Raw genomic sequence first — 14,141 nt, 5'->3', positions numbered from 1 at the left:
TGATGAAGACAAATAATTATTAGTGTATTAACATTAGCTTTAAACTTTTAGATGATCATTTTTCAAATATAATTTCTTGAAGATACATGGGTCCGCTTTTACTTATCAGTTAAAACTGGAGCTACCATGTGATTTAAATCTTGTAATGTATGCCAATGGCCACTAAACTATTCATGAGATGGTTAATTATGCGTAAATCTCAATGTAATTAATCCTGATTTGCCTTGTTTGGCCGGCCAACTATCACACCACGTGAAGAATATTCCTAAGACTCTGTCCGATAGCAAGAAAAGAACTATATTTAAAACGCAGGAAAATCTTCAAGAAACCACTATACATACTGTACTTGTGAGCTTCAACTTCATTTCATATCCAATGGGGAAAAAAACCCTAATAATTCGATCAGTTCTTCAGCCATGATCAGAACAACCACAATAATGGTGGTGGCTCTTGTGTTTCTAGCCTCCATTATGGCGGCCTCAGCCTCTTCGGAACCCTACCTGATCCATCCTCTTCGACTGAAAACTCGGTTGGGTTCTTATGGAGCTTCTCTTCAGGGAATCAACTGTGCAAGTTGGAGACTTGGGGTCGAAGCTCATAACATTATAGACTGGAAAACTGTACCCAAAGAGTGTGAAGGGTATATCGGGAATTACATGTTAGGTTTCCAGTACAGACAGGATTCTAAAGCTGTGGCTCGTGAAGCTTATTTGTATGCAAGGAAGCTCAATCTCACTGGGGATGGTAAAGACGTTTGGGTCTTTGACATTGATGAGACTACGCTCTCTAATCTTCCTCATTATGCTAGACATGGCTTCGGGTACGTCCTATCCTGTATTCTTATATTCTTTTTAATTTGTTGTTATATCATACGGTGTTCCAAAATCGCAATAGACTCTAACTAATCTAAATCAAGTTGAATATATCGGATCGCAGTGACATATGGTAAAGTTTTCCCAGTGAATTTTTTACGCACTATACATGGGCTCAAATCCGAGATAGATATTGATTAAGCTCATTATATTACAAAATAATAATAATAATAATAAAACCTATGAGAACACTTCTTTTAGCTCTTGATAGCACTGACTATACAAGGATACTTTAAAAACTCTCAGGCATATCTATGGGAGCACTTTTGCTTAGAAGCAAAACACTCACTAGTAGTGATTATTACAATTCAGAGATGGCCCATTTACAATAAAATTGGTCCATGATTCACAATGAGTAACCTATCATTGTTGTTGTGATTGTTTGGACTTGTTTAATTTTAGAGTGCGTGTGTAGGGAGGGTGTTGTTAGAACTAATTAGAATGAGAAATGAAATTATGTGATGTGGTGGAATTACTGTTGTTGTTGATGTTTAAAAATGCATGGGAAGGGTGGAGCCATACAATGCGACGTCGTTTAACAAGTGGGTGGAGGAAAAGAAGGCACCGGCACTTCCAGAGAGCAAGAAACTGTACGGCAAGTTGCAGAAACTGGGCATCAAGATCGTATTCTTAACAGGAAGGCCTGAGTCCCAAAGGAATGCTACAGCTTACAATCTTCGGCTTGCCGGCTTTCGTTCCTGGGAGAAATTGATTCTCAAGTAACCTCCTTTTTCTTTCTCATAACTTTTAAATATCATCGTATCATAAAAAGGCGAAGTGTAAGAAAATTGATGCCACAAGAGTTTAGATGAATCATATGCATCTAGCTTAAATAATGAAATTAGGTTCGTATAATACATATATAATGAAATTAAAACTCTACACTATAATTGATGATTGATTTAGAAATAATTAAGGAAAGAAAAATAAGCGGGAAGAAATCTGGGTGGTTTGCAGGGATGGATGTGATTGATAATATAATAATCAAATTATAAAGTGAAGTTTCAAATGTATATTTAATTAATTAGGGTGCTAGACGTTCAGGTAACGTGCTTAATTAATGGAATATTAATAATAAAGTTAAAAATCTGGTAGCATGAAGCATGAGATCAGATCGGGGAAGTTGAATAGAAACAAAAATAATGATAATGGACGGAGTTAGAGTTACTCGGAAAGTAAACGACAATGTGTGTTGGTGTGTGGTTGCAGAGATGGGTCGTATGGAGGGAAAACGGCAGTGGAATACAAATCGGCAGAGAGGAAGAAGGTGGAGGAGAGTGGATACAGAATTGTAGGGAACATAGGAGATCAATGGAGTGATCTTCTGGGAACCAATACCGGCAAACGTACTTTCAAGTTACCCGATCCCCTCTACTACATTAGTTGATCTGACATGTATCGTATCTGTAATGTGTCTCTGTTATTTCCAATCATCATGCCATCATCTCTACGTACGTTCCGCAAGTTTAATTAATGTTTTGTGTCGCTTCACTCTGTCATTGACCAAAAATTGATCAAATATTACGGACCAGATGGGTTCACAAATCTGGATCATCAAGATCAAATTAAATTTCGTCCATATTTTAAACGTGTGTGTGTGTGAAGAATTTCAATTCTTAATCTTAAAAATGTAAGGTATACAAGATACAAAAAAGTTGGATGGATATTTACGTGCTATGTATGTATGTATGTTAGAGATCTTGAACTAAAAGAGTGAAAGATGACAATGACAGCAATTATCACAACCTAGCAAATTAAAATTTAGACTCTCACAAACAAAAATACTTACATTTAGTATACAGCCATACTTTAATCATAATTATTTTTAATAGAAAAATACTTGCGAGCTATGAAAAAATGAGACTACTATATATTTATTCATCTCGTCAATACTCTTATAATTTCATTCTCAATCTTACAATGAGATGTATTATTTCTGCCTCCAGATAAAAAAGGTAATTAATTATTAGATGTCATACAATAAGCATCAGTTTATATAGTGTTTAAGTGGGGGAGGCATTTATATTTAATGATTTGTCTTGAATATAATTACTTATAATAGGAGAATACCTATAAGTAATATATATATATATATAGTATTAGGTAAAAAAAAATTGTATGGTAGTGAAAATTTTTATAAGAGCAAATGGGGTACAGAAGAAAAACTGAGCGGGGTGAGAAATGATTTTTTCTTTTTGTGAGATTTGAATTTTTCCAGATACATTATACACATACAACGTGAGTCCCCACCCATGAGTCGATGACATTATAACGCTTGAAAAGGAAAAAGTTGGCTTCACAAGTTAACTTAATTCATAAATCAATAATGGCTGCATGAAACTAGTTCAGATGGTAATTAGGATTTAGTAGGGCATGAATGGAGGCTAAAATTCAAATGTTTAAATTCTTCCAGTGTATTAAAGAAATCATAAATTAATAATTACATAGCTGAATTTATGCGTTACAAATAGAACATCCACTATGTGACAATATTTTTTTTAAAAAAATGTCTAATATAACTTACTCAACCCTTTGGGGAACATCAAAATATCAGCCAAGAAAAAAAAAACAGCATTAGAAAAATATCAGGGAAGTCATTTTAACATAATGATAAAATGGGCCGAGTAATGTGTTCAATTGGAGGAAAAATTTGGCCCACTCAATCTTCAATAGTAATGCTTGAGCTTATACTCATTTCAGGCCCACTACGCCTCAAAATTTTTAGGGTTTTGTGGCCTCCTCAATTCATTTTCTTGTGTATGCACAGGCCCGAATCTCATCCATCGTCCCTGAACGTTTCCTCTGTTTAGCTGATGCTCTTTTGATCTCTGGGTTTCGTAGCTAATAGTTTCGAATATTTGGATTTTCGATGTCTCGAATTGAGATTGGGATGCAGAGATTGTGTGTATCGGTATTGTGCTTCGATTCCATGCACTCTTCCGAAAGTGTTCTCTGCTACACAGATTTAGGGAAGAAGGGCAGTTGGGTTTCATCTTTGTCATTGGATTTCACAACAATCATCTTCCCTTCATTTTCCACTTTCTATCATTCTTTTAACTGGGAGGATTATTGTGAGAATGGCCTTGTTAACATCTAATTCAGCTCTAGCAGGGATCTCAATGTTGAAATCCTTATGCTGTTGCTGCACGGCAATTCTGCAGTTTGGAATTTTCGGCTTAGGAGCTCTCCGTACTCCCTGAACAATTCACGGAATCGTGGTCTTCTAACACTATATAATATAAATCATGTGGATAAAATCTGAGTAATGATGTCTATGCTACAATCTTCGCAGTTTTGTTCTTGTGGCAGAGGGTCGATAACTTCTCGAGAACCTGCTGTGTCGAGTGAGCCGTATTTCTCTGGACTCGAACCCAAACAGGATACAGAATATCAAAACCATCGCATGAACCCAGGTTTTTCTATCACATCAATATATATAACATGATGATAAATGAATCAAGGAGCATTAAACAAGATAAATGATATTAAGCATTAAATTAATTTTTTTGGCATACAGCATAAAATCAAAATATTATGGCCTGAATATAGCTCATATCGTGGCCCAAAAGAGAAGAATATAGCTTATACTATGCAAGTTTTGGGCAATGGGTGTGTTGGGTCTGGCGGGCGAATCAAGATTTGAAGAGGCTCTCCGTGCCTCAAACAGCAGGAAAATGCGGATAACCAAAAAAAATCCCAGGCTTCAAGAGCCGCTGGATAGGGATTCGCTCTTTCCTTTTGCCTTTCGTTTAGAGAGCTTGTGGTTGGATCAGATCATTGACAGGAGCAACCGAGCAAATAAATGTGTTGAAGCAGAACTTGCTGCAATTTGCATAGCTTCAGGCCATTCTAAAACAAGATGGTATTGTTTGAAGAAAGTAAATTTTAACAGGCTGTTGAGCTGAGTTCTACATTGGGATAATAGTTTCGAATATTTGGATCATACCAAGGAAGCCTGATTATGACTCTTATGCATATTTAACATGGGATCATGTTGTGAACAAGGATATCTCAAGCGTACTTTATTAAATCTTATTAATAAATTGGGACAAATCAAGTTCTAAGGGAAAAAAAATCCAAATTATGGTCCCTAAATAGTAGATAAGCATCACTGATGATACGCATGCGATTTGCAGTCAGAAATTATGGCAGCCCATTTTAAATTTGATAATATAATGGACTATACGAACAGTCTAATTCGGAAGAAGCTGGCTTGCTTCCTAGCGTCGTGAAATGTTGAAGGGTCAAATATTCCAAAAAGCTATTTTTCTTGCCGGCGGGCGGAAAAACTCACACGGCATAATCGCCAGAAATATCTCCATCTGCATTATTATTAACGGGAATATGAATGATTTCACAGTTTCGCACTACCCCGGTGCGCTGACCAAAACGTGATCATCATTTTGTGTCATACTCCTTTAAAAAAAATTAAAGTATTTTTATTCAAATCTTAACTCTAAATAAAATAATTATTTAATATTTTTTATATTTAACTCTATTTTAATAGAATGATTCACTTTAAATAAATATAAAGTGATTTATTTAATAAAAATATTTTTTTAAAAAAAAATTATTAATTTTAAAAGATTAAAAATATTTATATTTTTTAATATTTAAACTCTCAAAAAATAATATATATTTTGATGAATTTAAAATAAAAATCATACCCATTTTAGCTGGCAAAAAATCATATAACTTTATTAATACAACGAAAAATCATATCATATTCCCTATTAAATTATTGTTGACTTTGTAATGGCCTGATGTGAGAATGGAAAGGGAGGTGAGAGAAAGGAGAAAGTGAGGGAAAAAAAAGTTGGAAAGCTAAAAATTCTTCACCAATAATTAAATATATCTACAACCGAAAAATCCTAAAATTATTTATAGAGTTTTTAAAACTTTAAGATGATAACAAATCTCATCCTAATCCTACACTTAAGTAAAACATAATAAGATAATTTAGATTTACTGATATACTGTTTTATTAAAAAATAAATAAAATATAAAATAATATTAAAAAATATAAATGATAAGAAAATTTAATTAAATTCTAACTAATCTAGGAAACATTTTAAGGGTATAATTATTTCAACTTATTTTATGAAAAAATAATTATTTTTTTAAATATTTTATAGTGTTTATGATGTTTGTTTAAAATTTTTAAAATAACTAGAATAAAAAATATTTATGATTATTTTTGAAGATATCATAAAATTTTAAAATAATTAAATAATAAATTATTTTTAAAAAATAAAAATAACTAACCAATAATCACTTTTTTATTATTGTAACGAAATATAAAATAACGCCTATCTTTTATAAAATCTCTACAAATTAAATTACTTATTTTTTCATCTTAAATAAACCAAACACTAATATTAATATATATAGATGTGTGTGTGTGTGTGAACAGAAGTAAGATTAGACGTTGAAGGGAAGTGTCCGTTGTTGTGAGTGTTAATGGAAATAGTAAGGATAAGTGGATGGGGTTCAATTCAAATATAGGCAAATTGCCCACCAACGACTACAGAGATTGTAAGCATCATCGCTTTGTTTCTAGTTTGGTCTTCAACAAGTGAAAGTTTGTGCTAATTGTGTTAAGGCAATAAATCTTCTCACCCGTGTTGAAGTTGAAAAACATTATACTGTTGATGATCATTGATTATGCTAGATTTTTGTTGTACAAGATTAGTTATGTTTTGTTGAATTTCATGTTTATAGGGACAAACTGATATTTCCATTTCCTATTTAGTCATGCCTCTTTTCTTTGTTTTTTTTTTCTTTTTCCTTTTGGGTAAACAGTCCTGCTTATGTTTCTACTGGTTTCTTTTCTTTTTTTAATCAACTTTCACTTAAAAAAAAAAAAACTAATCAACCTCCACTTTATTGAGAATGATGAAAAATATGAAGAGATGGGCTTCTAATTTGAATTAACTGTATCAAATTTTTTATTAATGTTACCACCTTTTATTCAATATTTCTTCTATGTTATTTTTGAAAGAGTTTTTCTATTAGAAAACATAAGACACTTGGGTACATAAAAATTTCATTAAATATATATTATTTTTTTTTTTATAATTAATTTTTTTTAATATATTAAATGATGACTATTTTTAAAAATTCATATTTTTATTTTGAACAAATACAGTTGTTAAGTATATTTAATAATATTTATTGATATGTAAAATTTTATCGAAAAATTTCTTATAATTTTAAGAAGGAGGGAGTATATGCATAATTATAATTATAATAATAAATATTTATATCAAATCAAATTAAAATTAAAAAAATGATAGTATTAAAGAAATATTAAGTTGAGGAGACATAAAACTAGACATTAAAGCTAACTATCATCGGATGATCAATAATCAATCAATTGTATTAATTAAAAGATTAAAAAGATTAGATATTTTAAAAAAAGATATATGTTTAAATTTGAAAATAAAACTTAGAGGCAAAAAATAATGAGTGACACGACATATGTTCTTTTTCCTCAAAAAGTGACGTCAGTTTGAATAAAATTATATTTAATTATTTAATTTAATCATTTAAGTGATTGACGGATCCATCGTGATTGTATTTAATTATTAAAATTTATATTATATTATTATTACTATATTTATCATGAAAAGGGAAAGGCAATAGTTCGAACGCGAGAGAGAGAGAGAGAGAGAGAGAGGGGGCAAAGAGGAAAGGATGCACGAGAAACGAAGAATCCAATTAATATCTCAGAAAATTCAATTACCCGCGAACCCCACCCACCGCGATCTTCCGGCTCGCTCCTGATTCCGGTCCTCTCTGTTTCCTTCTCAACCTCACCGACGCTATCATCCTTCTCGGCTTCGTCTCTGTTTTCCCTTATTTTCCATCCTTTGATCCGATTTGGTTATAACATTAACATCTTCATAATTTCTTGCGGGAATTCCCCCTTTTTTCCACGGCCCTTCTTGGGATCTAGGGCTTTGATTTTCTCCACTTCCGCTCGCATTAGGTCTTTCCTTATATTATTATTTGTTTAGATCTTTTCCTAGTGTCGGTGTTTCTTGAGTTTTAGGGTTCCGATTTTTTGTTTAATCCGATTTTCGTATTCGGGGTTTGTTTTGAATTCCCGTTTGGAACCAGTGGGTTTCTATTTCATTTTCTTTTCGTTAGGTTTTGATAGGACCATTGTTCTTCGAAAGAGAATAGAAAAGGAAAAATCTTTTTACGAGGTTGAGATGAGTAACTCCGGAGGAGTGACGGCTTTGTCGCAACCTTTCCAGTCTGGGGCGAAGCAATACGGCGTGACGAAGCCGATATCAATGGCTGGGCCGACGGCGGTTGATTTACAAAGGACCTTGGAGTTAGAGAAGGTTTGATTTTCCGTGTTAAAGTACCTTACTTTTCGCAGGTCTAAACACTAGATGTTGAATTATTGATAATTTTTTTCTTCGGCATGGAAGTTTCTGGTTCACTCTGGGCTATATGAGAGCAAGAAGGAGGATGCTAGGAGAGAAGAGGTCCTTCATCGACTTGGACAGGTGATTGTGCATCTCTTCATATTTACGGGTTCTCATTTTGATGTGTTTTTAGAGCAAATATACCTTCACATTGTTGGCTTACGGGGATGGAACTTTTAATGGGTAGCCTTGGTGTGTCGTCGCATAACTGTTAAGGGCTTAAATTTTATTGGGATGGGCGGTGCTGGTCGTGAAGTGTTAGTAATCATGATCTGTATGTTTGAAATTTGAATTGATCTGGATTGATGTTTCTATTTAGCATGAAGGAATATATTCTAGTTGTTATTTTTTTTCCGGCAAGATATTCTAGTTGTTGTTTGCATGCATGTTGAAGTGATTCTCTACTTTTCTCTTTTATTTGTTGTAGTTACGGAGGTACTAATTTTGTCATGTTATGACAACCCGCTGCTTCTCCCTCGCCACTCCTCCCCCAAATTAATATTAACTTTGCTGTAAAATTTTTGTTTGTTCCAGATAGTAAAGGATTGGGTGAAGCAACTTACTCGACTAAGGGGATACACTGATCAAATGGTGGAAGATGCAAATGCTGTCATACTCACATTCGGTTCTTATCGACTAGGCGTGAGTTTGTTTGATGCTTTTTTGATGTGCGGTGCATTTTGACTCTGGAATTTGCCTTGGAATGACTGCTGTGTCATCCTTAAGCCAAGTTTTTTTTTTTTTTTTTCATTTCAGTCTTTCAGTCTCTCTGTCTTGTAACTCCGGGCAATGCTAATGCTGCTGCCCTCTCATCCATGGTGATAAATAGTGTTTAGTGTCTAGTATTACATTGAGCATGTTATCTGAAACATGGTAATGTAAATCAGAATGGAAAGTCATCTGTTTCCCTCCATCTATATCGAAAATACATTACTGACAAAAAATTTAGTTCTATTTTTAATGCTTCATCAATGCCAGTAAATGCAATGATCTAAGTTTTGTCTATTTGTAGAAAATTTAATGTCGATAGCCTATCAATGATTTATGCGTGTAGTACTTTGTTCCAAAGATATAGATTGGGGAATTCAGTCTCCTCTATCTTGTGCGGCATGTGACCTGGGATTTTTAATTACGTTTGCACTAAACTTTGTCTGGAGTAAGTACTTATAGGCTGTAACTCAATGTCATTAAAGAACTCACTTCTAGCACACTTGCATAATTATTAAACTAGTCCTTTAGTTTCTATATCATTCATCACCGCAGATTCAGAATTTACCATAACATTCTGATATACACTCTCTGCTAACTAATCACTTTTAAGGAGTTAAACAATGCCTCTTTCTTTCTTTGAAATAATATCCATAAATGAATTTTTATGGTGTAGGTTCATGGTCCTGGGGCAGACATAGACACGTTATGTATTGGACCAACCTATGTGAACCGAGAGGTAAGTTGGGAATGCAAATGTTATTCATATGTGCGCTTTGTCTATATTATCATCTTTTTCTTGGGTTGTAACTTTTTTTTTTCCCCCATCAGGAGGACTTTTTCTTTGTATTGCATGACATTCTAGCTAACATGGATGAGGTGTCGGAACTGCAACCAGTTCCAGATGCTCATGTACCAGTTATGAAATTCAAATTTGATGGAATATCAATTGATCTCCTGTATGCCAGTATATCTTGCTTGGTTGTGCCAGAAGTAAGTGTTTAGTCTCAGTTTCCTATTTCCACTCATTGCATGATTAAAATTAACTACCTTGTATCTGAATTGCAACAAACATTTCCTTTTAGTCCATCATGTGTTTTCACTCATTGCTGCTAAGGTGTTTAGAGATTTTTATTATTTCCTTTATCTTTGGAAGTTAAAATGGAAGACATGTATTCTGGATGTGGCTTTCCTAATGTGTATTATTTTGTCAAGATGAAATTAGAATGATGACTCTTGTTCTTTTTTTTTTCTTTGGATGTTTTGGGATTTTTATTGCCTAGTCTTTTTTCCCTTTTGGTTTTGGAACATCATTTATTTCCAATTATGAACAGAACTTGGACATATCTGATTTATCTGTCCTATACGATGTGGACGAGCCTACTGTTCGAAGTCTGAATGGATGCCGAGTTGCAGATCAAATTTTAAAGCTTGTTCCAAATGTTGAGGTAATTTATCTGTCTTCATTTATTCCTGAAATGTAGGAATTGGTTCCTTCAGAAATGGCTTTGTGGTAAGAGGTAGGTCTTGCTGTGTCCATAGCCAAGTCCAATTAATTTTTTCTGCATGTTCTGGTTGGTAGCACTTTCGAACAACTCTCCGGTGCTTAAAACTTTGGGCTAAAAGACGAGGCGTTTATTCCAATGTGAGTAGCTTTTTTTTTTGTCCTTTGTTTTCCATGTAGTTTGTGGTTAATTTTACTTGCAATCCCCATCCATACAGTTAATGACTAAGCTCTACCTGTTCTGAATTTTCCACCATTCTTTTTATAACGCTCAATTCAGGTGACTGGATTTCTTGGTGGTGTGAACTGGGCCATTCTTGTTGCTCGAGTGTGCCAGCTCTATCCAAATGCAGTTCCAAGTATGCTTGTCTCTCGATTCTTTCGGGTGTATACTCAGTGGCGCTGGCCAAATCCTGTTATGTTATGTCCAATTGAGGAGAATGAACTTGGATTTTCTGTTTGGGATCCTCGTAAAAATCCTCGTGACCGAAAACATCATATGCCCATCATTACTCCTGCCTATCCCTGTATGAATTCTAGTTACAATGTTTCAACAAGCACACTGCGTGTTATGATGGAACAGTTTCAATATGGCAATAAGATATGTGAGGTAAGGGTGGGTTCAAAGATGCTGGCTATGATTTAGGTTCTAAGCCTTTTTGCCATGTGTAACTGATGCTGATACTTTGTTCTTGTTTAACCAATCCAGGAAATAGAGCTGAATAAAGCCCATTGGAGGCGTATGTTTGAGCCATACCTTTTCTTTGAAAGCTATAAAAATTATCTGCAAGTTGACATTGTAGCAGCTGATGCTGATGACTTGCTAACATGGAAGGGTTGGGTGGAATCTCGACTTCGGCAGCTGACTTTGATGGTATTGTATCTTAGATTTTTGTGGCAAGCAATGAGGCTAGTTCTATATGTTCCATTGGATTGAAGAATTTTGCTATGATGACCACAAATACCATCTTTTCTGACTCATTGGTTGCTATCAAATATTCTTTGCAGATTGAACGTGACACTCTTGGGAAGTTGCAGTGTCATCCTTATCCTCATGAGTATGTGGATGCTTCTAAACAATGTGCACATTGTGCTTTCTTCATGGGCTTGCAGAGGAAGCAAGGGGAGATTGTTCAAGAAGGTCAACAGTTTGATATACGGGAGACAGTTGATGAGTTTCGGCATTCTGTTAATATGTACATGTTCTGGAAACCTGGGATGAAAATACACATTTCTCATGTTCTTAGAAGGCAAATTCCATCATATGTTTTACCTAATGGTTTTAGCAAGAGATCTCGACCATCAAGGCCAACAGCACAAGTAGAAGAACCTGCTAAATCATTTCATGTAGATGAGGTGTATGGGACTGAACATGTTGAGGGAAACCGTAAGAGGAAAAATGGGGGCAGGGTGGGTGAGAAGCATGGTGTTGCTGTAAAAAGGCTTTCTAGTAGTCCTTACAGGCAAGATTCAGTTTCTTCAGATGTTTTGGATAAGTCATCGGATAGCTTGGGTAGCAGTGCAAGAAGCAGAATGTGCCAGTTTGAAGTGAACAGATTTCAATGTTTGGCTTCCAATGGTTTGTCTATTGGTGCCATACCTGATGGTCAAGAGTTGAGATCTATGGAGAGCATTGAATTGTCCTACAGAGGGCAAAATGATATGAATAAAGGAATGACATCTCCTGAACAAGAACCTGAATCTGCATCAAATTCAAGTGTCATTACATCTGCCACAAGTGATGGTGGTTCTTCAGAGGATGTTGGGTTTGAATCAGTGGCAGACTATGGCGGGAATAACATGGGAGTTGAGGGGACTGTTGGAGAAGGTGATGAGCTGGCCTCTTTGCAGGATGTTACATGTGGGAGAGAATCTGTTGCACTTCTGGAGAATGCAATTACAAGTGGAAAAGGATCATTGCAGCGATGGAACAGTACGAGGTTTTATTTTCCAATTTCTTTCGCACTTCTCATTGCTTATTGATTTGTTTTTGCCTATGACTTGATCTATATATCATATACTTATATTACACTGTTTGACCATTTTATTCCCCCAAAAAAAAAAATGTTACTCGTGCTATTTAAAAGCTCTATCAAATGAATTGGCTGAATGTGTGTGTCCATACGGTACTTGAGGGTTCAGTGTGTGTCATTATTTTTGCATATTGTATTCTTCAGTTGATTATCTGATGTCGTGCACTGACTATTTACCTTTCCTTCTATAAAAATCTGTGTTAAATGCTGCAGTAGGAAAGGTGGTTGATTCCAGAGGGGCATAGATGGCTCAAGTTGTACAGAAGCCGGAGATAAGGCATGTTTTTTTGAACAATCACGACTGTTTTCGAAGCAAGTCTGTTCGTAATTTGTCTTTATGCTGTCGATTTTGTTTTGGTCCATGACAGGAGATTCAGTTTAACACAAATAACAAGGGAGATTGGAATGTAGCATCAACCAAGTGAAAATGACTTTAACATCAATTTCTGGATAGATCAAAATCTGGAGTGCGTGAGGGGGACAGCTGTGAAAAGAAGAAAAACCCATCAAATTCGGGTAAGTACTGAATTTAAATGGTGGCGTTCATTGCTCTTAACTCTTTTCAGGCACGCTTGGCCGTTCCTGCAACCTCAAAAATGTGGAACTTGTCATTAGCTGAAGAACTTCCAGCTGTGACAACTCGCTACATCTGTACAGCTCATAATCTTTTGGTGCATTATGGGATTTACGTCCTCTCAAGAGCTGGCTAGGATTGTCTGTGAACATCAGTTGGTGATCTGTCTTGTGGCAGATTTGTGACCTTTTTCTTGTGCGATTAGCTTTTAGTTCTATAATTTTTTTGGAGGGAAAAACAAGCAAAAAAGAGGGTGAGTTGGGGCTTGGCTACGTGTAGGGTTTGGGTATGAACTAGGGAAGATACATGGCAGACAAGTGTTTTGTAATTTCTGGCTTGACATAGTATAATACACCGTTATTTGACCTGTATGTTGCTTTTGTTTTTCGCATGGTCTGTCTGGTGCGCACGAGAAACGAGAGTTTTGGGTTTAAAAATAAAGGAAAAACGCATTCGTCGGTCTTTCTAATCTCATCGTATTTTTATTTTTAATTCTTGTAATTTTTTTTCCAGTTTTTTAGTCCTCGTAGTTTTTCTGAGATTGAGTGATTGTTATTTACATCTCTATAGTTTTTAGTGTTTTCAGTCCTCAAATGAAAATATTGAAAAAAAAATATATATGGACTAAGTGTAAAATTTTGATAAAATTATAAGGATTAATAATTGTGTTGTCACAATTAAAAACAAAACTAAAAACTGCTACTCCATATAGTGCCGAAGCAACTGTTTAAAATGGTTAATCAATGTATATATGAAGAAAATCCCAATCAAATATACTCATGTATGGTACAATGTGTATCAGAGAAAATGTGTATAAGAGAAAATATCTTTGCCAGTTACAAGATGCGACATTTTTGTGAGTGTTTCCATGTATATTGAGAAAATATAACACCAGAAATTCGGGAACTATTTTAACCATTTTTTTAAAATTACAATTAATTACGTTCATTTGATAAGGAACAAGGGAAAGAGGTCCACAAAAGTCAGAACAAAGAAAAAATAAAATTCCCT

General features: G+C 34.7%; 2 protein-coding genes and 1 non-coding gene across 5 annotated transcripts; all 3 read left to right on the top strand.

Moving 5' to 3' along the window:
* The first annotated feature begins 354 nt into the window (after nt 1-354).
* Nucleotides 355-2,417, top strand: LOC129289552 (stem 28 kDa glycoprotein-like). The gene is made up of 3 exons (XM_054926329.1): nt 355-820; nt 1,382-1,591; nt 2,082-2,417. Exons 1-3 carry the CDS (start codon nt 417-419, stop codon nt 2,257-2,259), a joined length of 792 nt encoding a protein of 263 aa, XP_054782304.1. The 5' UTR covers nt 355-416; the 3' UTR covers nt 2,260-2,417.
* A 1,344-nt stretch (nt 2,418-3,761) lies between these two features.
* On the top strand, nt 3,762-3,906 carry LOC129289735 (small nucleolar RNA snoR135). Its single transcript, XR_008588223.1, has one exon. It is a non-coding gene; the product is annotated as a small nucleolar RNA snoR135 (small nucleolar RNA).
* Nucleotides 3,907-7,531: 3,625 nt separating this feature from the next.
* Nucleotides 7,532-13,501, top strand: LOC129288218 (nuclear poly(A) polymerase 2-like). Of its 3 annotated transcripts, none has more exons than XM_054924717.1 (12): nt 7,532-8,224; nt 8,315-8,392; nt 8,846-8,953; nt 9,696-9,758; nt 9,851-10,012; nt 10,354-10,467; nt 10,602-10,664; nt 10,804-11,133; nt 11,233-11,397; nt 11,532-12,456; nt 12,770-12,833; nt 12,925-13,501. In XM_054924717.1, exons 1-11 carry the CDS (start codon nt 8,090-8,092, stop codon nt 12,799-12,801), a joined length of 2,175 nt encoding a protein of 724 aa, XP_054780692.1. In that variant the 5' UTR covers nt 7,532-8,089; the 3' UTR covers nt 12,802-12,833; nt 12,925-13,501. The 3 variants fall into 3 exon arrangements, with proteins under 3 accessions (XP_054780692.1, XP_054780693.1, XP_054780691.1); XM_054924718.1 differs by having other exon boundaries at nt 11,532-12,463; XM_054924716.1 differs by lacking the exons at nt 12,770-12,833; nt 12,925-13,501 and having other exon boundaries at nt 11,532-12,613.
* The last annotated feature ends 640 nt before the right edge of the window (nt 13,502-14,141 follow it).

Source organism: Prosopis cineraria, unplaced genomic scaffold (assembly GCF_029017545.1).
Source record: "Prosopis cineraria cultivar Desert tree isolate PC_DT_omini unplaced genomic scaffold, ASM2901754v1 PC12, whole genome shotgun sequence".
In the NCBI taxonomy this organism is placed as follows: Eukaryota; Viridiplantae; Streptophyta; class Magnoliopsida; order Fabales; family Fabaceae; genus Prosopis; species Prosopis cineraria.
This window is presented reverse-complemented; position numbering and strand designations above follow the sequence as displayed.